This window comes from Blennius ocellaris (assembly GCF_963422515.1).
Source record: "Blennius ocellaris genome assembly, chromosome: 9".
Taxonomy (NCBI): Eukaryota; Metazoa; Chordata; class Actinopteri; order Blenniiformes; family Blenniidae; genus Blennius; species Blennius ocellaris.
Genome location: NC_137658.1, coordinates 810,750 through 837,653, shown reverse-complemented (window position 1 = coordinate 837,653; position 26,904 = coordinate 810,750). Strand labels below are relative to the sequence as shown.

Below are 26,904 nucleotides of genomic sequence, written 5' to 3'. Positions count from 1 at the left end.
AGGCCAGCCGAGAGACATAGTCCCTCCAGGTGTCCTGGGTCTGCCCCGAGGCCTCCTACCAGAGGGACATGCCCGGAACACCTCCCTAGGGAGGCGTCCGGGGGGCATCCGAAATAGATGCCCGAGCCACCTCAGCTGGCTCCTCTCGATGTGGAGGAACCAGGCTCTACTCCGAGCTCCTCCCTGGTGACTGAGCTCCTCACCCTATCTCTAAGGGTGACTGAGCTCCTCACCCTATCTCTAAGGGTGACTGAGCTCCTCACCCTATCTCTAAGGGAGACTGAGCTCCTCACCCTATCTCTATGGGAGACTGAGCTCCTCACCCTATCTCTAAGGGTGACTGAGCTCCTCACCCTATCTCTAAGGTTGACGGAGCTCCTCACCCTATCTCTAAGGGTGACTGAGCTCCTCACCCTATCTCTATGGGAGACTGAGCTCCTCACCCTATCTCTAAGGGAGACTGAGCTCCTCACCCTATCTCTAAGGGAGACTGAGCTCCTCCCCCTATCTCTAGGGGTGACTGAGCTCCTCACCCTATCTCTAAGGGAGACTGAGCTCCTCACCCTATCTCTAAGGGAGACTGAGCTCCTCCCCCTATCTCTAGGGGTGACTGAGCTCCTCACCCTATCTGTAAGGGTGACTGAGCTCCTCACCCTATCTCTAAGGGAGACTGAGCTCCTCACCCTATCTCTAAGGGTGACTGAGCTCCTCACCCTATCTCTAAGGTTGACGGAGCTCCTCACCCTATCTCTAAGGGAGACTGAGCTCCTCCCCCTATCTCTAGGGGTGACTGAGCTCCTCACCCTATCTCTAAGGGAGACTGAGCTCCTCCCCCTATCTCTAAGGGTGACTGAGCTCCTCACCCTATCTCTAAGGGTGACGCCCAGCCACCCTACGGAGGAAGCTCATTTCAGCCGCTTGTATCCGGGATCTCGTTCTTTCGGTCATGACCCATAGTTCATGACCATAGGTGAGGGGAGGAACGAAGATCGACCGGTAAATCGAGAGCTTCGCTTTTTGCCTCAGCTCCTTCTTCACCACGACGGACCGACACAACGCCCGCATAACTTGCAGACGCCGCACCGATCCGCCTTGTCAACAACAAACAACAACATTCAAATGGTTGTTTTCCAGAACAAAATCTCTGGACTCTGACGCAAACCTCTGAAACTGCCCGAACGTCAGTGTGTTGCACTGCAGGGCGGAGCTGCAGCCGCAGGGCGGAGCCGGAGCGCCGTCTGGCACCAGGGCGCCACCTGTAATCCTGGACATGATTAATGACGGATCAGTCGCTGCTGGACGGGGCGGGACCACTTCTCACGTCTCCTGCACAGGGTCTGCTCCTCGCTCGGTTCGATCATGAGACAGAATCTATTGAGTCAAACGTCTTTCTGACACACGTGATATTTAATTTAATCACTGAAGCTGGGTGATGTGTGGAATGTGTGCGTATTTATTGCTCGGTTTGGATTCCGGAGCTGCTTTTGGCTTCAATAATCAAACAAAAGGGGGACATCTAGTGGCGATGATGTAACTCACAGCTGGAGAACTTCAGCTTCTGCTTCCACCAAAAGTATATAAAACGTTTCCCACTTTATTTAAATTCAGAGAAATTAACAAGATTTCTGGTAAAATTGCCTTTTCCCCTCTGAAAACAATGAATTTCCTTCACAGTTGAGGGAACGTCATCGACCTGCTGAGTTTATATACCGAAAAAAATAATAATTTCGACGTAGTTTGAGTGTGTTTGATCTTGTTAAAACATTAGAAATCAGTTTTTCCGATGACGCAGCCTCATAAGAAGGACAGAAATAGCCAACGTCATGTTTGTACGTTAATAACTGCACATTATATAATGAACTCGTGAATTCTGTCCCGTCCAATGACTTCAAATAACAAAGGCTTGATTCACCTTGATGCTGGGAATAAAGCTGCTGAGTCAGCATTTCACTGTGGTGGAGAAGTGGCTCGCAGCGAGAAAGTTCCCCGTTCAAGTCTTTTTGTAGGAAAGTGGCTCGTTAGAAATAATTTCCAAACTTCTATTATTCAATTCTGTCGTTATATATGGAATCGATAAATAAGTATAAGTATATTTGGATTGAAACGGTATTATTCTATATTAAACCCTGCTTTTAATTTCATCCACATTTTGCATATTATATATATTCATATATTACAATCATTGTGTTTAAAGGTGAGCGAGTGAACTTTATGCTGTTTAACATGCAGTTTAATGCATTTAGGATGAATTATTGTGTTTTATGGGAATTCCTCCTCATCTCATGTTTGGTCCAGACTGTGGATAATTACCAGTGACAGAAACTACATAAAATCCCAGGAGCTCAATGTTTCTCTGTATGAACGGATGAATGTACTTCACTTCCTCTTCTCTTTCCAGTGACAGTTGAATTTCACAATAACTCCTCCGTGAAAACCAAAACAAAGTGGACACCAGAAAAACCTTTCATATTTATTAACATAAAAGTACACAAGTGATTTTTTTTTTTTTTTTGAATTTATGCAAGCAAATTTGATCGTACAGGTCAAATAAGCCACTTCAAGCTGTTGGCACATGAATGTACAAAACAGATCTGATTAAAGCCTGCTACTAAGCATCCGTAGTGAAAGTACAAAAGACTATTACGAGGAAAAAAAGCTGGAAGCGTCTTTTTTTTTTTTCTTCTTCTTCTTCTTTTTTTTTTTTTTTTTCCTACAAGAGCGTCACAGAATAAGCAATGTTGGTACAAGTATTCGCTTCAAGACATGATCGAAAGCTCATCACAAACTAAATGGACAACAACTCAAAGACTACGGCCTCTAATATCGGTAGCATAGCGCCGGAAGCGTGGGAAAGTTTAGCGGTACTGCACGTAACAAACGGTGAAAAAAAAAAAAAAAAAGGGTTGATCCAGCGAGACGGTCAAGAGCGGTAGAAAAATAAAGACGTGAAAGAAAAGTGACTTTGGAGTCGATGAGGCTATATTAATGCAAGTCCATGCCACCAGAAAACATCTAAATTCACAGTCGTTACTTGGAGTTGAACACCAATGCGCGAACATCGAGAGAGAGAGAGAGAGAGGGAGAGAGAGAGAGAGAGAGAGAGAGAGAGAGAGAGAGAGCAGGAATGATCAAATAAGTGCATGAAAACTAGCTTGAGATGCTGAGAAACAAACTAAAAGGTGGCCATGGCGATGGAGCGACGGGTCGCCGTCGCCGCCGTCGCCATGGCGTCGCCGGGATGTGCAGGTCAAAGGTCACACCGAGTACTTCTCAACCACCAGACCCACACATCGCACTGATTCCCACATGAATTGTCCGTAAATGTTAACACACAGGTATACCTAGATATTTTCTTTTCTTTTTTTTTTTTTGTATATATACAAGTGCAGAGATTTATAAATTTCCATTTTTTTTTAAATGATTTTTAAAAAAAGGGGGACTATGAAAGCATGTTTTGCGTGTGCTTTTTTTTTTTGCTTCTAAGACGGCGGCGTGGCCCAAAGTCTTAAAACACATTTGAACGGCGAGATTATCACAAAATAAAGCCCAGAATTATTTTTGACCTTTTAATTGGCGGAACTCGACCCAACTTAAGTGTTTCCTGTTTAACAGGCTTGGCACATCTAGCAAGTATTTGTTTTGTTTTTTTTTGTATTTTTTTTCCCCTCTGATTTGGTTTCTGTCGTCGTTTATTGTCTTGCTGCTGAAATAGAAAAAACAGAATGAGTCGCTTCCACGTTGGAAGTGGTTTGAATCCAGCAGTGGTTCAGCTGCTCTGACAAAAAGGCCTGGAATGCTCCGGAGCTGTGTCGTGACATTTATCTACTTCTTTCAAAACTGATCACCCGTTCACACACACACACACACACACACACACACACACACACACACACACACACACACACACACACACACACACACACACACACACACACACACACACACACACACGCACACAACACACACACGAGAAATGTGCTTGGAAACCCTTTGCTGCCCCCTGTTGACCCCCTCAGAAATCATCACAAAAAAAACAACAACAACAACAACAATAAATTATGCATGAGAGCAAGAAAAAAATTGACACTTGGTATCAAATAAAATCTTATGAAAGATACAAAATAATTTTTACACACATTTTTCAAAGTCAACCGAAAAAGTAAAATGCGAAATGATAAAAAAAAAAAAAAAAAAAAGCAGAACTACTACTGCTACGTCTGATTCTACCGACGACACTAAAACTACTATCAGCACTAAACGACTCTTATTCAAGAAGAACACGACTGCCATAATGAGAACCATGACGCCATCCATGAGAGGTAAAGGGGCTTTTTTTTTTTTTTTTTTCATCTGAAATGCTGTTTGTGGCTGAGGACACACCCCCCCTCCTCCCCTCCTCCCCCCTCCACCCTCCTCCTCCCCCCTCCAGACCACATTGTCATATGACGCACCAGTGACATCAGCAGTGGCGAGGGCCCTAGGCGCCATCCTCCGCCCCCCCCCCCATCAGGAGGGGATGGTGTGGAGAGAGAGAGAGAGAGGGAGGGAGGGAGGGAGAGGGAGGGAGGGAGGGAGGGAGGGAGAGGGGGCGGGGCCAGGCCTCACGCCGGTCTTTATGTGTAGGCGTTGAGACGCTCCTTGGAGCGGGTGGAGTGGATGTCGTGGAGCTCCTGCTCCTCCTTCGACTTGATGTCCTCGTACTTCTGCATCCGGCAGGCGTCCTTGACGTAGGCCCAGTTGGCCGAGAGCACCATCAGGTAGTGGATCTGAGGGGGGAGGAGTCACACACACACACACACACACACACACACACACACACACACACACACACACACACACACACACGTCACGCCTCGTCACCTCGTCTCAGCTGGAATGTTGTGAGAATATCTTATCAACCCTCAAGTCAAGAAAACTGCCTTTAGTGGCTCTAACTTTACTTTTGCTTTTATTTTTTTCACTTTTTTTTTGCATAAATCTGATAATCGACCTCAATCTTGATCAAAACTACTAATATACAATTTTTTTTAAATAAACTCAGAGTTTTTCAACCTTTTTGAGCCGAGACACACTTTTTTCTTTGTAAAAATCTGGAGTCACACCTCCACCTGAAAATGTGAAAATGTTAAACTCTGTAGCCTCTATTAACAATATAAAGTCTTTCTCATCAAAGTTTTATCAACAGGAATCCAGTAAATCCAGAAAGCAAGGACTTTTTTTAATAGTGCCTCCCTCAGTGTGAAACCTGGACCTGATGGATGAAGAGCTGAGATCCTGGTTTTCAAAAACTTCTCCATCACTGTCACTGACACAGTACTTTGATACAAGATGGTAGCAGGAGGTGGAGATGAACCACACTGACGTCTGTCACTTGACATTTCACCGGCAAAGTTCTGTGCTGCCCTCTAGTGGTGAAGAGTATTTATACATGATTACTCTGCAACACACTGTCGCTGTGAGAGCAAATGTTTTTTTGAAAAAAATGTGAAATTGGATAATTTCCCACGCCACACCTGACGAGATCTGGAGGAAACACCAGTGTGCCGCGGCACCGTGGTTGAAAAACACTGAATTAACTCTTTAAATGCCAGTTTAGAAGATGAGTTCACTGATGTTAGGAGGTGAAAAACACAAAATTACCTGTTTTCAATATAATAAATGACCAGAGACAAGATATTTTTTACACGTTATCCCAGTCTTGGATATCAAGTGAAAGATTAGTTACGTAATTGACTTTGAAGTATATTTAGTTTTTGTGCAGCATCGGATCAAAAAACTCCCTTTAGTGGCGTTAGTGGCCGTTTTCATCCTCTAACTTTACTGCTGTGAAAATCAGATAAATATTCTTTTTTTTGTTGGCATAAATCTGTGAATCAACCTCAGTCCAAAATTGCCAAAAATTCAATTAAACCATTTAAATGCCAATGTAGAAGATGACAGCAGTCAAAAGTTCAAAGCGCCACCAAAGGGAGTAAATTTGACGTATTATTAACCTAGTGAACATTTTGAAATCCAATTTTTAAATTGTATGTAAAAGTAAGCTTCCTCAGTAAAAACCATACCATTTGAGCCACACAGTGAAAGTTATGGTGGCATAAAGAGGAAACAGTGACCCCTAGTGGACGTTTCTGGCCCGAATATCACACCAGGGTTAAAAAAACAAAAAACAAAAAAAACTATTAGGATTTTCTTCATGCTTCAACATGCCGGTGAAGATAATGGAGTTTTTAACCTTTTAGATGTAAATGATTGATGACAACCTTCTCATTCCTTCTCACTTGATCCAGGAAAATCAGTTTAATGAGAAACTAAGAAGTTTAGTTATTCTGAACGTGACGGGGAGAATTTGTGAAAAATGTATCAAACTGAAGGATAGATAGATAGATAGATGGATAGATAGATAGATAGATAGATAGAAAAAATATATTCAAAAAGTGGTTTATGTGTGAAGAACTAATAAACCAACTTGATTTGCGAAAATATTTCAAAAATCAAGAATATAATAGTTAATAAAGGAGTTTTTTTTAAATACGGAAATATATAAATATAAATATGTGAATAGGAAAATAAATTCCAAAATCTATTAAAAAATAAGTAAATAGGGCTAAAAAGATGTGTCTAAGTTATCTTTTGACTATCCAATAAATTTACTATGTATGAATATAATAAAGGCACAATCTAATTAAGCAAAACAAAACACAATAAATAAATAAATAAGTTGAAAAATAAGTTGAAAAAAAAATATATATATATATGCAGTTGAAAGAAAACAGTTGCTGAATCAGTGGAAGCTAACGGGTTAACTGAGCATCTTCTAGCAGTGGGCCAGCAGGGGGCAGCATTACGCTGACGGTAGACTTTGACTGGTGTTACCATGACAACGGGCTTCATAATGGATGCGTTGTGCTGCGAGGTGACTGAGGCCAGAGCCGCCTCTGTTTCCAGGAGTGACGGTTTCTCTTCCCGCGGAGAAAAGACGACAAAACCGACACGTTCACAACCTTTTCTTTGTGTTTCTCTTTGTGCGTTCAGCGTTTTTCTTTTGGGATCAGTTTGCAGACTCTTCTTCTTCTTCTTCTTCTTTTTTTTTTTAAATGACGGCTGACTCTGCAGACGTTTCGCTCTTTTCTCTCTCCGCCACAACATCCACCGTCATCCAGCCAACAAGCACTTTGAGAAAATGGCTCCTCGCAAATTACTGAGTGATGTTTGCAACCGTCTCCCGGCCTTTCTTCTCCCTGTTTCCATGACAACGCCATGACAGGCCCAGGCCTCAGAGAGAGAGAGAGAGAGAGAGGGAGGGAGAGAGAGAGAGAGAGAGAGAGAGAGAGAGAGAGAGAGAGAGAGAGAGAGAGAGGACCTGTCTTTTCCACTGCACCAAAATTTCTCTCCCCCCTCCCTCTCTTTCTCTCTCTCTCTCTCTCTCTCTCTCCCTCCATCAGTAATGGAAGTAATAGAAAGGTAAAGATATTGTCTCTGACTCTTTAAGGTGGTAAAGATATATATATATATATATATATATATATATCTGTTTCACACGTCCGTCACGACACGTTACAGTATATATAAAGAATTTTTTTTGAAGTAAAAGTATTTTCAAATATGACTGAAAAGAAGCATTGAGTGTCTGAATATAACAATTATACTCGCTCTACTTTAATGTAGTATTTTAATACTTTAGTACTTTAATAAAGATTAATAACGATTGTTGTTAATATGTACTGGTTCGTGTGGAGTTTACTGAAGTTAATTATTCAATTGATTAAAGCTTTGTGCTTTTCTTAAGTCTTTATCTGGAAGTTTTTATTCTTCACTTCTAAAATGTGAAACGTCAAAGCAGAAATCTCGACTTTACGATAAAATCAACGAGGACGATTCAGACCAAGTTTACTAACAGTTTAAACTAGGATTTATTTGTTTTATATAAAGTCCAACCAGGTTTCGCTCTTCTTTAACTCAGAAAACACGTTTCTGACTTCTGACTGACGAACCCATTGTGACAATAAGGTACTTTTTGTGTTTAAATTACTTAAAAAGTACGTTGTTTAAAGGGACGCCTGGAACACGGCCGATGTTTTCTCTCCCCAGGTGAAATGTTGCCGCGACGACGGGACCAAAAAACGTTTCCCTGCTCGTGTTTGAGGTGTGTGAATGTTTGCGGAGCCTCACCATGGCGATGACCGCGGCGCCAGCTCCGGCCAGGGCGCAGATGAAGAGGTGGAAGGTCATGTCCAGCTGCACGGTGGGGGGGTTAATAACGGGGGGGGGGGGTTAATAACAGCCGATTAGTCTACAGCTTAAACCGAACAAAACCAACATATACTTCATACATACAGACACATAATCTTCTCGCCCAACTTACGAGGCGAATGTATAGAAATGTATCGGTAGACTTGTGTGTCGTCATGTCGTTGTCGTATGTCGACGACGCACTGGTTTATCTATGTTACTGTTGAATATCACCGTACACGATGGCTGATGTTCTCATTAATCCGATCTGATACCAGTAGAAACTATCTCTGGTGTCGTCGCTACCGATACCAGTACAACACCACGACGTGTGACACCGAGATTATGTTTATTATGTTTGAGGAGAAACTGGATTAAAGTCTTTTATTTTTGATTTAATGTCACTGATTTGACTTTGAAATAATTTTTTCTCTTTCCTAACCAGCAAAAAATAGAACTTATCTGTTGTAACAAATCCTTGAGGAGAAACTATACAAAATATATTGATATATCTTGATATATTAACACAAAACTCAAGACAAACGTGTTTCAGAATGACATTTTTTCATTTAAACTTAATGTACTAAAGTTTATAAACTCCATGTCGCACAATAAGTCATTAAATTATAATAAATCTAAAAGCACACAATGTAAGAGACACCATGATTTAATTTATCAACCCAACAAACTCCTGGTAAATGATTTTACATCTCGTCTCAAAGGCAAAAAGCACATTTTGTTTAATCAGTACCTCATTGGATTCGCACATCTTGTAGAAGCGTTCTGATCCGGCGCACACCGTTTTCACCTCGGCAAGTGGAATAATACCTGGAGGAAGTCGTGAAACATGAGAAGCACTTTATCATCTCCACATGAGGGGAATTCCTTCTGGGCAACGGCGGAATCAAGACGACTGAACTTCATGGAGAGGAATTAAAATAAGTCATGAGGTTCATAAATACAGTGAAGAAAACAAGACGTGGACTGAAACCCGGCCAGCACGAATGAGAAAAGACATAATTTGTCAACATGCAGATTAATGTTCAATAGAGACAATGAGAGCTGCATGGCGGGTCTTTACAGTCACAAATCATAAAAGGTTGTTGACCCAGAGAGACGGATCAGTGGCTGTCGGAGACTAATGGACTGTGAGACGCGTCTCTAATTAGAGTAATGAGACTGCAGATACCGTGGACCTTCGTGCCGGCTTGACATCATGTCTTTTCCTGGATCGTTGGACTAATTTGTGAGGAAACTCGAGGATTTATACGTTTGACGGACAAGCCTTCCCCTTTCACAGAGTTTACAGTGTCTTTTTGTGGAAAATTAATGTTCCTTCTGGCATAAACCAGCAAATGAAGCGTCATTAGACTGGTGTGAAGCGCCGAGAGGTGCTGAGAAGGTGTTCGGGTGCTACGGGGCGGCGGAGGACGGGTGTCCTTACCGTACTGCCGTGGGTCCAGGCAGAGCATCGCCCCCTCCAGCACCGTGGCGTTTTGGCAGATATTCCAGATGTTGAAGTAGATGAAGACGGGGAGGGAGGTGAAGGCCGTGACGCCGAGCCAGGCCAGCATGAAGATGTACGTCAGCATGATGAACTGGGGGGAGGAGCAGGGGGATGAACCGGGGAGCAGATGAACCTGAACCTAACCCTTACCCCCAACCCTTACCCCAACCCTTACCCTAACCCTTAACCTAACCCTAACCCTAACCCTAACCCTAACCCCAACCTTACCCTAACCCTTAGCCTAACCGTTACCCTTACCCCCAACTCTTACCCCAACCCTTAAACTAACCCTAACCCTTACCCTAATGCTTGACCTAACCCTTACCCTAACCCTTACCCCAACCCTTACCCTTACCCCCAACCCTTACCCTAACCCCTTCCTCATCAACGCCTCTTTCAAAGCTCCGGGTTTGACAAGTCCAGCAGCTAAACAGCTAATTGGCTAATTGGTATTTGGTTATATTTAGTTTCCAGGCCTTTCTCTACCTCCACCTGTTCTCTATTTCCACCCGTTCTCTACCTCCGCCTGTTCTCTGCCTACACCTGTTCTCTACATACACCTGTTCTCTACCTCCGCCTGTTCTCTACCTCCACCTGTTTAATCATCCTGGATTAATGAAGTCTGTGGTCACAAGTAGCATAACACATCATTTTTGCCTTTTTGTTTCAAAAATATTCCACAGCAACATAATTGAAAACAATGTAGTTTTCATGTTGGGCCACTAGTGGGTGCTGTTGTTGGTTGTTTAGTTTTTTTGTTTTTTTAAACCTCACACACACACAAATGCAGCAAACAATAGACTCTAAACATGAACGACAGGAGAACACAAACACTCCAGTGGACAGACCACCAGGTTAGATTGCTATCATGGTGACTGTCAAAATAAAAGTACCAGATTAGATTGTTAAAACGGTGACCGTCAAAATAAAAGTGGCAAGTTGGATGGTTATTATGGTGTCAAAATAAAAGTACTTTTAACTTCCTTTCTGCACAAATTCAAAGGAAGCTGGAAGCGCGAGCGGTTGAAAAACCTTTGATCACTCAGCCTTCAAAGGGAAAGTCCCGGGACATGAGCTGACATTTATCGAGCCTCATTACCAAGTGATTCCCCTGAACGTGGCGCAGCAACAGTGAGAAGAATCATGAACTCTGAATCATGGTCGGTATGAAGATCCTCCTTTTATTTAGAAGTCCAGATTGGATTCAGGGTTTGTCTGAGCTGTTCAGGCTCCAGCACCCAAAAACACAAAATGAAAGCCTGATTTCACTGAGATTCTGTATAAAGGAGGCTAAATTACAGCCCTTAATGTGAGTTTCTATGTGTTTTACTGCAATCAACAATGAATGTGACCACGATTTCTGTGTTTTTAAACTTCTATTTTAAAAATCTGTCTTTTCCTGCCTGTATTCTCCATTTTCCTATTTTTATTCAATTTTTGCTGATATACTTTGTCTATATTCTATCTTTTCTATCCTGGGTGATACATGTTGACACAGTAGGAGAGCCAGCGTGACGAAAATCCTCCGTGTCTCGTAGGCACAGTGGAATTCACAATAAAGCTCACTTTGACTGACTCGAATGAGCGTTTTGCAAACAGCAAAACGCTGTTTTGTGTTGCCGTATGTTGTCGTACCCAAGCGCTGACGCAGCGTCCGCAGGTGGTGATCTTGAAGTCGCCGTACAGATCTTTAATGGCGCCGCTGGTGAAGAATCCCTCCACCATCAGGAGGATGCCGTAGACGAAGAAAGCCGACGCGATGCCGTAAATCACGTACTTGATAATGTCAATCCTGCAGAAGGAATGGAGACAACCATGTAGCGCAACCTGTCCTTCTGGTATTCAAACCCGTGAGACATTAATAATATAAAGCCTGTGTTGTTGTTAGTGTGAAAAAAAATAAATGTGACTGTTTTAAACCCGTCTTTTGGAAAATGTCCATTTGTTTGATTAGTTCGGAAACAAATTGTTTATTTTCAAACATATGTCCAGTCTATTGAGTTAATCAGGATCATTTAATGTCAGTTATGCATTATATCGAATAATATAGAATATCTAGTGTGATAAAATAGATATTTTAAATAGTTTTTTTAATTTTAATTTTAAAATTATGGTTTAAACATTCTTATTCAGACATGAGCAGACAGATCAAGTTCTTTAAAATAATATAGGTGTGAAGAAGAAAAAAAACGTGACGACAGGTTAGCGTGACGTCAGATTAGCGTGACGTCAGGTAAGCGTGATTACAGGTTAGCGTGATGCCAGGTTAGCGTGATGTCAGGTTAGCGTGACGTCAGATTAGCGTGACGTCAGGTAAGCGTGATTACAGGTTAGCGTGACGACAGATTAGCGTGACGTCAAGTTAGCGTGACGTCAGGTTAGCGTGATTACAGGTTAGCGTGATGTCAGGTTAGCGTGATGTCAGGTTAGCGTGATGATAGGTTAGCGTGACGTCAGGGTAGCACAACGTCAGATTAGTGTGACGTCAGGTTTGCGTGACGACAGGTTAGCGTCACGACAGATTAGCGTGACGTCAGGTTAGCGTGACGTCAGGCTAGCGTGACGACGGGCTAGCGTGGCTGCAGGTTAGCGTCATTACAAGTTAGCGTGACGGCGTTAGCGGGGCGGTACTCACATGGTGAACACGTCCAGAGCGTCCACGGGGCTCCTCACCACCTCGAAGTAGTTCTGCAGGATGGTGACGGTGCCGGACAGGGCCTCGTGTCCGCAGCCGCAGAACAACGCCACGCCGGCGTACAGCAGGATGGTGGCGATGAGGGAGGGGTAAGGAATCCCCCCCAGACACTTGATGCAGCATTCCAGGCATCCTGAGGACAGACAGGAAGCCGTGAGCAACCCTTCAAATCAAAACGTTTCTGCAACCAGAGATAAAAACATCGTCTGGAGTCGAGTCAATTCACATAATTCAGCAAGACATTTCGGTTGCAGTACTCGATTTACTCATTTTATTTTGGAGGCGTGTGTGTGTGTGTGTTGATGATCATTTACATAATGAGAATTAATCTGCCGTCTTTGTTCTGAAAGCAGCCGGCCTGATAAACGAAGAGGGAAGGAAAGAGGACTTCGGAATGTTTTTAGCGCCGTGCTTTTGTGCTTATCTCGTCTTCCTCACTTGGGCGAGAGTCAGAGTCGGAGCGGTAACCCTCCTCCTCCTCCTCCCCCTCCTCCTCCTCCTCCTCCTCCTCCCTCCGATCTGGACCTGACAGGAATACCAAGTAGCTGCTGGGCTTGGTGCAGCCCGACCGGCCTGCCCAGATAATCTTCATCCTCAGTGATGTAATCTCCTGCTTCACGCTTCATTTTTAACCTGTTGTGTGACACGACTTCACCGAGGCGCTTTTTTTTTTTTTTTTTTTCCAGGCTTCTCAGCTTCACACTGAGAACGTCGAGGCTCCACGTCCACAGATTTGAGGAAGACGAGTGAGGAAAGTGTAAATTCAGCCTCCGTTTGTGTGTCTTGAGTCGGAGACCCGAGTGTTTCCGCAGTGAAACAGTAGACTCTTCCTCCCGAGGTGAGGATTACTTAGTACTCATAGGATTACTCAGTACTCGTGACACGAGTCAAGAATTTGGACGGACAGATCTGAGTCTTGTTTTCCTCCTTTTATCAAACCAGAAGCACAAACCGCGCTCGTTTAACGAAAAGGCAGCCGAGGGAAGCAAACGGGATCAAACAATGACGTCTTTGATTTGGTTGGGAGACAGAAGGACGTCCTCTGTCCCTCAGCGTCTCTCAGCTCAATGCCGAAGAGCTGAAACGTCTCCAGGAGCTTCACACTTGAGTTTTGTCGCAAAGCTAATTTAGTTCCTGCAGAGCCCCTAGAAACCTTCACCTCTCCAACAGATCTTGACCCTCAAACACAAACACTCTCTTTACAATCAACCGTCAGAAAGACCAACGCCCCGTTTCCACGACCGTTTCCAGCGAAAATCGGTCATTTTGGCTTTTTTCCACCTCGTCTAAACGCCGGCATCCCAGAGTACAATAGTATTGTGACAACTTTTAATTGGCGGGCTGCATCTTTTTTTTTATTTTATTTTTTTAATATATATTTATTGAGTTTTTTTACTTTAACAAGGCAAATTACAACATCACAGTAGAAATGCAGAGACAAATATCGCTCGATTAGCATCCATACAATTAAATGTCAAGGTGCCTTAAGAACAAATAATATTCCTTCAAGTATTTTTGAAAATTAGGAAAAAGCAATACACAAATCCAAACGAAACAACAACACAAAAACAAACAAAAAAAACAAAAAAACAAAAAACAAAACCAAAACAGATCAGAACAAAACACTCATAAAGGGGTTATAAAGTTATTTAACAATCTGTGAATGTCCACCTCATCTTACATTGTCCACGTAAATTATAGATATTAGGGATCAACTACAGCTTCAGATATCTTAATGTTGGTCCCCATACAACCTGAAATTTTTGAGAGTTTCCTGAGACCTCATACCTCAACTTTTCAATGTGTAAAATCCCAACAAATTCCCTGAGCCAAACCCCAAATTGTGGTGGAGAGTCTGATTTCGCGGGCTGCATCTTTTACCTGTTTTCCTTCTGCACATGCTTCAACTTCAGCTTCGCACCATGAATTCCCACGTCCCTTTTCGACGTGTCTCAAAATGAAAACTGGACAAACTCTGAAAACTAAACCCTGTGGCAGACAGGAAGTGACGTTTTCAATGAAATTGTTGTCCTAACAGGGTCTGTGAGACGGTTTTTTGTAAATGATAAAGTCACCCGTCATCCTCTGCGCGAAGCTTGTTTTCATCAGCACCGTGCAAAGGAATCTGAACTCCAGTGAAGCCGCCCCCTGTTGTCTAAAACCGGAACTCTCTTCCGTCACCTCAAGTGACTGCAGTTATTTCCTCCTCGCCCGGAACGTAAATTCATGCCGACGTCCTCCCAGACGCCTCGGTGAGCCTCGGCGCTGCAGCCGTGGGGGGTCTGTGCTTTACATGTAGGGAGAGCGGAGACGGTATCAAAGATTGATGTCGTGGCCTCAATCAAGGTTCATCGCTTCTGCATTATTTACCTTTTTCTGCTCCCAGATTAAAAAAAAGTGGCTTCAGTTAAAATCTCGCCGTCCTTCATTCGGGCTGAAGATGAATTGACTTAAATGGACCCGGCGCTTCGAACACAATACTGTGTTACCTGCCTAAATACACTGTTAGCCAACTACAAAGTAGGCTAATCTGATCACACATCATAATCTGTCAAAAATAAGTTCATAAATGGAGATAATGCTTACAGTTGCTGAGTAAAAATAACCTCCAGGGTGGTGAGACTGCTGACATCAGATGTGTAAGTGGGACAGTATTGACAGTCAAAGTTGTATTAGATGTATAAGATGACATCACATGTGTAAGTAGGACTGTCAGAGTTGCTAAGAATTAAAGTTTCACAGAAGATTCCAGAGGAACTGCTTGTGGAAGAGTGAGGTCGTGATACAAAAACTGCAATTTCTTAAAATTAATGAAAAAATAAATAAAAATGCAAATGGCCTCATGTCGCAAACGCGTTTTATGAGGAATACCTGGAATATTAAAATATTACAACTCTTTGTTTTAAAGATTTTAAAGAATAACAACCCAGTATATTGCAAAAACGCATTGATTTGAATTGGGGGTCATTTTTGACCCCACGTGTGGAAAAGTGTAGTTTCTGGTAGGTTGAGCATCCGAGGGTTAAATTCCCGTGACTTGACCGCGACGTGAATAAAAGTCGCGTTCCCGTTGGTCGTCTGCCGCTCGTTCTGAGACGGAGAAACGAACGTCGGAGGAGGAAAAGTGCGGGATTAAAGTGAGACGTGACGGAAAAATGGACTCCAGGTAGACGGCGGGTCTCTATTCCATCCCCGTCGTCGGGTTCCGGGGCCGTGATTTGTGTTCGGCGCCGGATACATAAAGTGTCGCCCTCACTACATTAAACACAACTTCACCTCTCATAGCGGCACATGGTCTCACTTCCTCTCCGTAACTCTTCATTGATCTTAACTGACTGCGAGACTGAGCCGCTGAGAAATGGCGGGCGGCGGCGGCGCAGTACTTTCTCTTCAGAGCGGCTGGATGCTTGATCCATAATTCAGAGGTGGCAGCGGCACAGCGCCGGCCTCGCACATTCATAATTCATACTCTCGGCATAGCCCCGCATTACCCTACGATAAAAATAAAGGCTCCCCCGGCCGACGGGAGGTCGCAGGTATCCGGCTGGATCTCGGTGTAAACGCTGCTTTGTCGGTTGGCGATTTGAACGGGAAACGTGATTGAAATGAGGTTTTGGTTTGTGTTTATGACTGAACTCTGGACTCGCTGTGCTTCAGCTCCTTTCGCGTCTAACGGGGATTAAAGTTGCTCATTTAGGCTGATTGGATGTTTCACAACGTCCAAAATGACCCATTTCTCTCAAAAATGGTTAAAAAAGAACAGTTTTTTCTTTGTCTTCTTCTTAAAAAAAAAAAAAAAAACCCTCCAAGAGTCGGTGTGAACAAAGAGAAACACGATTAGAAACGATGGAGGGGTTTTAAATATTTCATCCGCTACAAAACAAAGCTCAGTTTATTCAAACCCCAAACACCACGGTCCAATCACCAGAAGGCGCCTCGATAATACAAAGAGAGAGGGACCCCCCCCCCACCACCACCCCTCCACCCCCCCACCTCTCCTCCATCTGTCAGGGTCGCATCCGACCAGGCAAAAGAAGAAGCACACCCTCAGATTCCCACCGAGCCAATCAACAATCACCAAAGTGAAACTCGCTGGTTTGTTTCTTTTTATAAAATTTTTTTTTTCAGCTTTAACTGGCAGAGATTTCACTTGGAATCATCTTTTTTTTTTTTTTTATTATTAAAAAAAAGACATTTTTAAATACATTACAGTCATTCCAATGTGCTTTTATAGTGAAAATCGAAAAGCCCAACTGGTTTGTTTCTTTGAAGAATTTTTTAAAATCCGTATCGAGACGTAAATCATTCACCTGATGAATAATGACATTTTAGGACTCGGCAATAATGTTCCCAGTCGGGTTTCATTTCAGTCGTCTCTCAGGTAATGTCGATTATGCGGCGCGTCACGGGAACGACCATCGGAGTTGCAAACGAGGGGAAGCGCCAAAACAACGAACGACGAAATCAGGCCCGAATCGTCTCGACCCCCTCGGTTTTTTTTTTTGTGTGTTTTTTTGTCGTTGTTACTTGTGCGAACGCAGCAGAGAATAAGAAATAGTGACGCCCCCGCTCGGCGTTTCCACTGGAAACTGAACTGTCAGGGTCGATTCTCTTTCTCCAAATGTCACGTCTGAGTTCGTTCACGCGTGAAGAGAAAATCCCGGGACGGGAGCGGCGAAGCTCCGCAGCGCCTCTGATCTGCTCTTCCTTCCAGACACTCCTTCCTCTCGCCTCTTCAACTGACATGATTCTTGTTCTCGCGCTGCAAAAGGAAATCGTTCTTCCTCTTCTTCTTCTTCTTCTTCTTCTTCTTAACTTTTGCATTCGATGCATTGGCAGACTGGGAGAAACATTAATAAGCTTCTGTATCGGGGGAGGAAATTAAAGAAATCCATTAAAGGAGACGACACAGAATTGGATTATCCGTCTTGTGTGTGTATTAGATGTTGACTTGCACCAGCACACATCCAATAAGACCTAATGTTCTGCACATTTGTGCAGCAGTTATTAGTTAGCAGAGGGGTTGGAAGGGGGGGGGGGGTCATGGAGGGGGGGTGGGGTGGGGGGGGGTGAGGTCCTCGGTGGGGGGATGGTGTGTCTGTGTCAGTCTGAGGGTAATGGGCGTACTCTCATCTCCTCACTCTCCTCGTTCCTCTTTAATGCAACCCCCCCTCCCTCCCCCCCCCTCCCCCCCCCCTCCCCCCCCTCTCCCCCCCTCCTCCCCCTGTAGCGAGCAGGTTTTCTTTCCCCCCCCCCTTTTTTTTTTTTTTTTTTTTCAGCTCCTGCATCTCCTCTGCGCATGTTTAATCAACCAGTATGGTTGCCATGCCGACCGCGGTGCAAAATCTGAGAATAGACCGGGTACTTCAGAGCCGTGACCCACTTACTGTATATCAACAAATTCACTGGGACAATAGTGAATGAGACGCATTACACACACGCACACACACACACACACACACACACACACACACACACACACACACACACACACACACACACACACACACACACACACACACACACAGGCCCTCCGGGTGGAACAGGGTCTTTGCAGGCCGGGTCCGGGTCCTCAGACTTCGTCCCTGAACTCGCCTGCAGAAGCGAAGTCGGACCTTTTGTCTCCAACGACGTCCAATGAGACACTGGCATGTTTTTTTTTTTTTATCTGTATTATTTGCGGGTAACTTTTTTTTTTTTAATGAGCTTTGTCTTGAAAATCTTAAAAAAAACACTAGCGGCTTCCTGACAATAGATCAGGACAATACCAGCCGATCATCAGCTTCATTAAATGGGACAACAAACGACACAGTTACATTCATTTTTTTTTTGCCTCATTAGAGTTTCTTAATATTCTTTGCTCTGACTAACCCAAATACTTCAGTTCATCCAATTAAGCTACACTTGTAAATTCTAATGAGCCTCACAAGAACAATGCTTATTTCAGCCAAACAATCAATGTATTAATAAACATGTGCTTCATTATTTATCCCGTCATTCAATAATTAAAACCACTTTAAGCAAGCAAACTGGACAAAACACACAAAATCAATGTTGTTGTTTTTTTTAAATCAATGTGAAGTCGGGCTGTCGACTCTCATTTGTGTAAAATAATTCATTAACTTTAAAATCACATTGGCAATAAATGACATTTGACGGTTTTAAGTGGAAAAACCCTTGTTGCATTTTGTGTGTCCGTTTCCACGACAACGGTGCTCGCAGTCACTGGAGGTGCAACTTTTAGAAAATGGCTCCCAGGGTGGAGCGTTTATGAAAACGCTCGGGGTCTGTCCCCGTGTAAACGGACGAAAACGAAACTTTGTGGACCCGTCTCCATAGTAACTGAGCAGTTCTGCACATGCTCAGTAGATGAACGATCAGAACGACGTCCTCTCCGTCATGTCAAGACTCCCAGTCCTTGTTCTTCTGGGACTTGGGGCTTTTATTTTGACGCCACAATAACAATGTGGTTTCATTACAAAAACAAACAACAGTGCCACCTCGTGGCCTGGCCTCCTCACTACATCTATTCCAGATTGTTGACATTTTGTCTTGTATTTTTGCATTGCTTAATGTACAGGTTTATGTTTCTCTTGCTCAGTGTTTGCTGCTCACTGTTAAATTATTATAGTTTTTATGGTTTTCATTGTTTGTTTTTTTTAGAAATTGATGTGGCGTTCAGTGTGGGCAGTAAAGTAAGAATATCACTATACGGGGAAACACAGCTCTTTGCTGTGCATATGACAATAAACACTTTGAGTTGAATTGAATTAAATTGAAAAATGCAAAAACGAGATGGTTTTACTTAAACATCATCGCGTCAACGGGGTCTGAGGCCACATCCACACCAGGCACAACCATCTTTTTTCTCCCCGGCCGTTTCCTAAAACGATTCCGTCCACACGTTACTATGAACTCGGCTCAACACGAGGCTCCAGGACATGTAGTACACATGTAGTACACATGTAGTACACCTGACAGGCCTTTAGGGGCGCTGTGACTCACCAAACACACCAAAAACACAGAAGAAGACAGAGCACATAGATCTTTAGAAACAGAAACCTGCGCAAAATCCTGTGAATAAGTCTAGTTCTATAGGTCTATGACCCCGCTCCTCCTGCTGCTAGCGTCAGTAGCTTCTAGTTCTATAGGTCTATGGCCCTGCTCCTCCTGCTGCTAGCGTCAGTAGCTTCTAGTTCTATAGGTCTATGACCCTTCTCCTACTGCTGCTAGCGTCAGTAGCTTCTAGTTCTATAGGTCTATGGCCCCGCTCCTCCTGCTGCTAGCGTCAGTAGCTTCTAGTTCTATAGGTCTATGGCCCCGCTCCTCCTGCTGCTAGCGTCAGTAGCTTCTAGTTCTATAGGTCTATGGCCCTGCTCCTCCTGCTGCTAGCATCGGTAGCTTCTAGTTCTATAGGTCTATGGCCCCGCTCCTCCTGCTGCTAGCGTCAGTAGCTTCTAGTTCAATAGGTCTATGGCCCCGCTCCTCCTGCTGCTACCGTCAGTAGATTCTAGTTCTATAGGTCTATGGCCCCGCTCCTCCTGCTGCTAGCGTCAGTAGCTTCTAGTTCTATAGGTCTATGACCCTGCTCCTCCTGCTGCTAGCGTCAGTAGCTTCTAGTTCTATAGGTCTATGACCCTGCTCCTACTGCTGCTAGCGTCAGTAGCTTCTAGTTCTATAGGTCTATGGCCCTGCTCCTCCTGCTGCTACCGTCAGTAGATTCTAGTTCTATAGGTCTATGGCCCTGCTCCTCCTGCTGCTAGCGTCAGTAGATTCTAGTTCTATAGGTCTATGGCCCTGCTCCTCCTGCTGCAGCTCCTAGTCCCTGATTGTTGTGGTCATTTGATGACATCACGTATTTGAATTCCCAGTCACTCATCGCTATTCGAATCACATTTCTTTAATCTGCCGCCGTTCCATTTGAACCGCCGCCTCCTCCCTCCACAAACGGCGCCGATGGCCCCGATCATTAAGACGTCACCGTGAAGGCGCAGAGCGGAACGTTCCAGAAGGCCCCAGAGTGCATCATTATACTTCAAACACCTTCTGAACCCCGACGTGAAGCCCGTCACTCCTTCAGAAGTTACCAGCAGCCTCTTCAAATGTCAGAGGAACAATTGGAGGAAGTTTTTTTTGTGTCCCGGACTGAGGAAAGTTAAGCTTGAGGACAATGAGAGGAGCGAAGGGGGGGGGGGGGGCACATAATCCGGGAACGTGTCGTACGATGTGCTGACATGACGGAGTTCCTCTCATACACTCTCGTGAAATCGATACTCAATCAATTCATTCCACTGAAGGCTGTTCAATGAGAAGCATCGCTCTTTCCCCACTTTAATAATTAATTCAATCATTAATGAGAAGATTAACTGCGGAAACCGAACCGAAGCCCACAAAAACGCCACAATGCCACCGGACTCATGCTTCGCCAAGCGATGGAGGCGACGGAGCCGACAGACGGAGGAGTGGAGCTTAGCACAGTGGAGTCTTGGCTCGGCCGGGGCTGACAGGTGTGCCTTTCTCAGTTTTTCCACTCGGCGGCAAAAGTCGCGAATCGTCTGCAAAAGGGTGTTTTGTTTGGTTTGTGTACCGACAGTCTGACGCGTCTGACAGAACTTTCTTGGTTTTCGGCCTCACAGGCACATCTCGGGGTGCGTTTGGAGTCCAGGAGGTGTGGTGGTGGTGGTGGAGGAGGGGGGGTGGAGGAGGGGGGGTGCTATTGGCCAGCAGCTCAGGTGAGAAGTGCTCACCTGCCGCTTCTGACTCACGATCAGAGATCAGCAGCGTCGGAAGAGAGATCCAGGAGGTCGGGTGACACCTGCCTCCTTCAATAATCTTTACCGAGACTCAAACTGCACGTCGACAAAACCAGGAGCGTCAAACTGGTTTCAGTTGAGGGGCCACATCCACCTGATCTGACCTCTGACCTCTGGAGGCCGAACAAGTCAAACATCACATTAAACTGCAGATCTGGACAAATGTCAACGTCTTTCCTTCTTTTGATCCTTTAGTAACTGCAAGAATTTACCAGTCTATTCTGAAATATACATATTAAAGGAAATCAGATATTATTATATTTGCAAAAAAACCCTCATTCACCTGTATCTGGATCTCGTATTCGGGATTAAAACAATTTGTCATCATCTGGGAAATTGTTTTGAGTTTACATGTCTAAAGTCTCATTTCACATAAGTTGGACTCGTTGTTTTATTGTGAAAGGTGTTGCGTCATTAATTATCGGGGGTCAAATTCTGACCAAGGGCGGTTTTGAATGTCATTTTTGCCGATCGAGTGTTTTTAGATCAGCCTCTGTCAGTTTTCATTGTTGTACTTCACACACACTGGTCTAGAACCTCCAGAGCCGCCGTCCCGAGAGTTTGAGTTCTCTCACATCTGCAACACACCGGAATTCAATCAGGCGCGTGTTATTGGGCTTTTTGTTTTTTTTGTTTTTTTAACGCTTGCTTTTAACCTCAACATCAGATCGACGTGTTCCGAAGCAGAAACGTTCAGGAAAGTCAGGAATCACATTTCCCACATCAGAACAACGTTCCACTGGCATTTATTTAAGTTTTTAAGTTAGAAAGAAGAAAATAAACGACTCCGGGGCCAGACTGGATGTTTTTCCTCCTCAGCAAGTTTGTTTTTGCTTTTAATTACGTGGCGTTATTCATTATCCTGGCGGTGATGGAGTGTGAGTGCGGCGCCCCGGCCGTGGCTCTCGGCCTGAAATAACGAATCTCACAGCGGCGACTTCGCAGCTTTTTCTCAGGATGAAAATCCAAAGCAGACAAGGCGGCGGTGGTGTTCATCAGAACTCAACCCAGCAGAGGAAACGCCGTATGAGGAGGATGAAGGAGCAAGGAAATACTTTAGATCCAGAGTTTAATTCCTTCTGTACTTTAAGGTGTTTTCACCTCCACATGACTGCTGGTCTAACAAACAAGTGACGTAATTCCACTTGTATCTGTGGAGCGTCAAAACGACACCGTAATGTTATTTTGTCCGCTGGTTTTTGCTGCATCAATGAACAATAATATCATCTATTTCTTATTTTGGGGTGTCAGTGTGTAGTATTGTGTTCTTCTTGGGAACGGGAGTTGCTTTTATTGGGAAAAACTGAAGTGGTTGTCTATTCGACAATAAATACACTCACATGCACTTGCATGAGAAACAAGCCGCTATAAGCTTTGAAGTTTACAAATAGCAAACAAAACATGCACAATGTGACTGTAATAAATCTATATTTTCATCATATTTAGGTCATTCATTTGCGTTCATGGCACTATTGTAGTGATAAAGCGTTTGAGTGCCAGAATTGTGACTAACGGGTGGTTTCTGTTGCGTAAGTGTGAGCAGTGTCACAATCCCACTCGTGGAATCGTTGACGTGTTGAGTAAAAAGCTTGTTGTAGAACATCTCAGAGTTCCTCCGCTCAAAGCGCTGGAGTTTGGCTTTTTTTTCTCGCCGTCAAAGTTTGGCGAGTGACACCGAAAAACAATTACGTCATCTGCATATCGCTGTAGAAAAACACTCGTTAGAATCGGTTCCTCTCTGTTTTCACGGCCGAACGAGTGAAAATCCATCTGCCGCTGTTCATATTGTTTATTCAGAACAAGGGTCACCAGTTTTATTTGATTTCATCGCGTTTGAGCGTCAAGAGTTTCCAACCAAGACGAGGACGTTTCCCCACATTATCCTTTATTCCTCTTCCTCAGTTCGTCTCTGCACCTCTTTTCGATCCCGTCACTCCCACATCCTCAGACACAGCCAACTATTCCTGTGTTGCTCAAATGTCATGGGCAGCAGTGGGTGAGGAGGAGAGGAGATAATGACTGCATTTGGCCGGCGCCATGGCAACTGCTCTACTTCATGTATGTGTGTGTGTGTGTGTGTGAGAGAGAGTGTGTGCTGCATGGAAGAGGCAGGAAAACACAAACATACGAAGCCATGCCTGTCACATGAGTCCTGACAGGGCGGGAGAGCAAACTGCAGGAAGGTGGCTCCTGCATGGCCGCCACATTAAAGCTCACCTTTTGTCTGTGACTCCCTCACACAATAATGGTGCTTTATTGAAAATGTCCTTTTTTTCTCTCAATTTGCCTGGAAGCAGAAAGAGACACAACCTCCTCCCGGCTGAATCATTCATGCAGATGGTGGGGGGGGGGGTTGTGAAGTATAAATAGCCATTCCACTTTGCACAAAGCAAACAGTCGCCCCCTGTGAAATGAGCAAAAATAAATAAATAAATAAATGAAAAAGGGAAAAGCTGCACCACATCCAGGGTGCAGGCTGCGTTCACAAAGGACCCAACCTGAGCGCCGGTGGATTAAAGGGCGGGAGCTCGGACCGGCTCAGCCCTCCTCATGTTTCCTCCACAGGCATGAAAGCCTCATCAAACAAACAAAGGCGAGGCGGCTTCACACCCTGTGGCTTGCCAAACTGACCGTCCGGACCGGCACTTCCACCCGAGTGGACAAAAGGAAGGAGCACAGACACACAGAAGACATCCGCCGGGACACGACTGACACTCAACGTCATTCAAAAACCCTGAAACGCTCCCTTACCTTTCTGGGTCTGCCCCTCGTCCATGTCTTCTTCCATTGTGCTTTTGTTGTGTTTGCAACCTCGCGGACTACGGGGAAGCTTATTTCTTCTGGAGGGAGTTTAATCCACGCAGCCGCCTCCCCTGTCTCCTCGCTGTCAAACGGTCCCTTCCCGAAGGCTGAGGTCGGCTGTCAGCCGCGGTTCCTGTCTGCCTGGGCGATGGGAGGGATTACTGAGCCTTTGTGGTGCTGTCCATCGCGAGCTGCCGTGGCAAGTGCTGAGAACCTTCCCTGGTCCCTGGAGGAGGAGGAGGAGGAGGAGGAGGAGGAGGAGGAGGAGGAGGAGGAGGGGGGCCTAGACTGAGCGGAGGGTGGTCTCTGTGGTCGGGCAGGAAAGCCCATGTGTGACAAAAGGGGGTTTGCAGTTTGAGCAGGGAGGCATGTTGGGGGAGAGACGGGATTAAACCCCCCCCCTCCCCCAAAAAAAAGCAGCAAGTGTGGGAAAAATCCGAGCTGGAATATAAACCTTTGGACTGAACTGAGTCCTCAGCAGAGTTCTTATGTGTCTGGCCCACCCTGAACCCCCCCGAATCCTGGCAGAATGGTCTCATCCCCCCCCCCCCCCCCACCCCCCCCCCAACGCCACTGGCTGCACTGCATTAACTCAGCCTCCTCTTAAATAATGGGGGGAGACGAGGGGGGGGGGGGGGGGGGGGGGAGTCTGATTTGGAAATGGGATTCTCCTAATCTCATCAGTCATACAGATTCAATTATACAATCACCACAGAGGTGTCACTGGACTCCTCACAATGCAAACGCTCCCTGCATGTGTGGACCAACTGGCAGGTTGTTTCTCCACCTTCAGTGGTTTTAAAATTCAAATTGTTGGATTGTCTGACGTCGCGTAGGATCGAGGTTTTACAGCTCAAGTTCCTGAACACACACGGTTTGTGTTCTAAGTGCATAAATGTATAAATGACCAACGCAGGACGACAGCGACACATCTGAAATCACCAAATAGTCGTTTTTCCTCACTTTATGGAATCGTGATGTAAACTTATTGAGTTTATTTTTTTTATTTTTGTTCCACCAGCGCTCCGATTAAACTAAAACTAAAATCTGCAGCTCAGTTGGATTCTGGTTTACGACTGTTGCTGTGGATTTTGCTCGTTTTCCCCGCGTGTGGATTTTCTCCACATTAGTTTACTGTTGATTGACGTGGAAACCAGTAATAGGATAATTCTGATTGTAGGTTTTGACACCAGATCTCAGATGCGTCTCTTTATTCACTGAATGTTTCCTGTGTTTCTTGAGGGTTAGAGTTAAGGTGTGTTTCCTCCTCCTCCTCGTCATCCCAAAGCTCAAAAACTTTATTATATCTAAACATGAAATCCAAAAGAACATTTCCTCCTTTGTGTCTCAGGACAGTGGAATGTATTTACACTGCCAAAAGACTGAATTACGATGAAATATTCTCATGTTCTCCAGTGTTCTCGTGTATCCAGCTTCCCTTAAATTGTTTTTCAATCAATTCTTAAAATGTATGAGGAAATAAGAAATGTTTGTTTTGTCTCTATCAACCTACAAACATCCTGGCCGCAGAGCGACGCGCCTGGAGATTTAAAATGAGGCATCATACGAACACGTGGGTCACTTTTCTGGCCTTTAATGTCATTATGCCACATCCTAAATACATAATTGTGAATTTACTGCCCGCCGAACTGCTGATGAACATGCAAATAACAAAAGTACGGACCGAGTGATTCATTGGACACGAGGCGGAGAGAATAATTAAACTGAAATGTGCCGTATAGATAAAACCTGACTTGACAAAGTATGGACAGATGGGTGGATGGACGAGCAGACAGGTGGATCACATGAAACTTTAATGGGCCCTGTGGGGAAAAGAGCTTCTGTCGAAGCTGGAAAGGGTTCGGGGCGAAGAGCTGGTGAGGCTGATATGAGTCAACGCCGCCACTCAGACCGGAGGAAACGATGAACGAGTGACTGCAAATGGCTCGATCGGGCAGAAACTCCCACAAGCTTCATTCACAAAGACCCTGCAGGAGCAACAACACCCTGATCTCTACTGCTAATTTTGCAGATGTTTCGCAATCAGAGTCGTGATTTATTGATGTTAAAAGGTAAGACTTCATTAATGTTTAATTGCTTTAATGTGACAACGTCAATTAATAATTCAATTAGCCCGCTGTAGCTTATTGTTGAGGAGAATGGCCGAAGCTCCGCCGAGTCCTTCTTTGTAGTTCAATTGAGAGGCTCAGCTTTTAATCAGCGGCGTTTCAGAGCTGATAGAAACGATCGGTCCGACGTCCCGGAGCCGAGGACAGGAAGTCCAGAAAGTCTCACGTCCACAGAAACATCACTCTTCTCTGTTTTTGGGCCCGGAGGTCGAAGGTCACCGCTCTGGGCCCCCGGAGCGTCATCTGGAAGAGGCATTTCCCCAAGACGATCAATAAAGTACGATTAGTTTAACTTCTCCCGTTTTCCTCTTCACGCACCTTCATGCCATCGATTGTTTTCAACCCTGGTTTCCACCTTCTTATCCTCCCGACAGAGAAAACACAGTCTCGTTCTCACGTGCAGGACATTTAGAGTCGCCAGTTCGACTTCATGCAGGAACTGGGACTGAAACAAGAAGCCTATTGAGGCGGTTTAATTATGGACGGATCTCAAACTGCGGCACCGCAATCGTGTCCAGATGTTTGCAAAGCCAGTAGTTATAGAGGTGGATCGAATCACAATGAGAAGAAGGACTTGAGCTGTGTGCACATAGAGGGACTTGTCCTTGAGTTTCTGTTCACACACATTTGCATGAGCATGGACATCTGGGAATAGATTTATACCCAGAGTCTAGACTCACAGGTTCAGTCCTGCGATGTCGTTTCTGAGCGACACCACGGTGTCATATC

General features: G+C 44.7%; 1 protein-coding gene across 1 annotated transcript; it reads right to left on the bottom strand.

Moving 5' to 3' along the window:
* Positions 1-4,613: 4,613 nt before the first annotated feature.
* On the bottom strand, positions 4,614-24,032 carry gpm6aa (glycoprotein M6Aa; the record flags this gene model as incomplete). The annotated part of the gene is made up of 7 exons (XM_080502337.1): positions 4,614-4,766; positions 8,170-8,235; positions 8,981-9,057; positions 9,674-9,827; positions 11,372-11,528; positions 12,372-12,564; positions 23,996-24,032. 7 exons carry the CDS (start codon positions 24,030-24,032, stop codon positions 4,614-4,616), a joined length of 837 nt encoding a protein of 278 aa, XP_080358463.1.
* Positions 24,033-26,904: the final 2,872 nt, after the last annotated feature.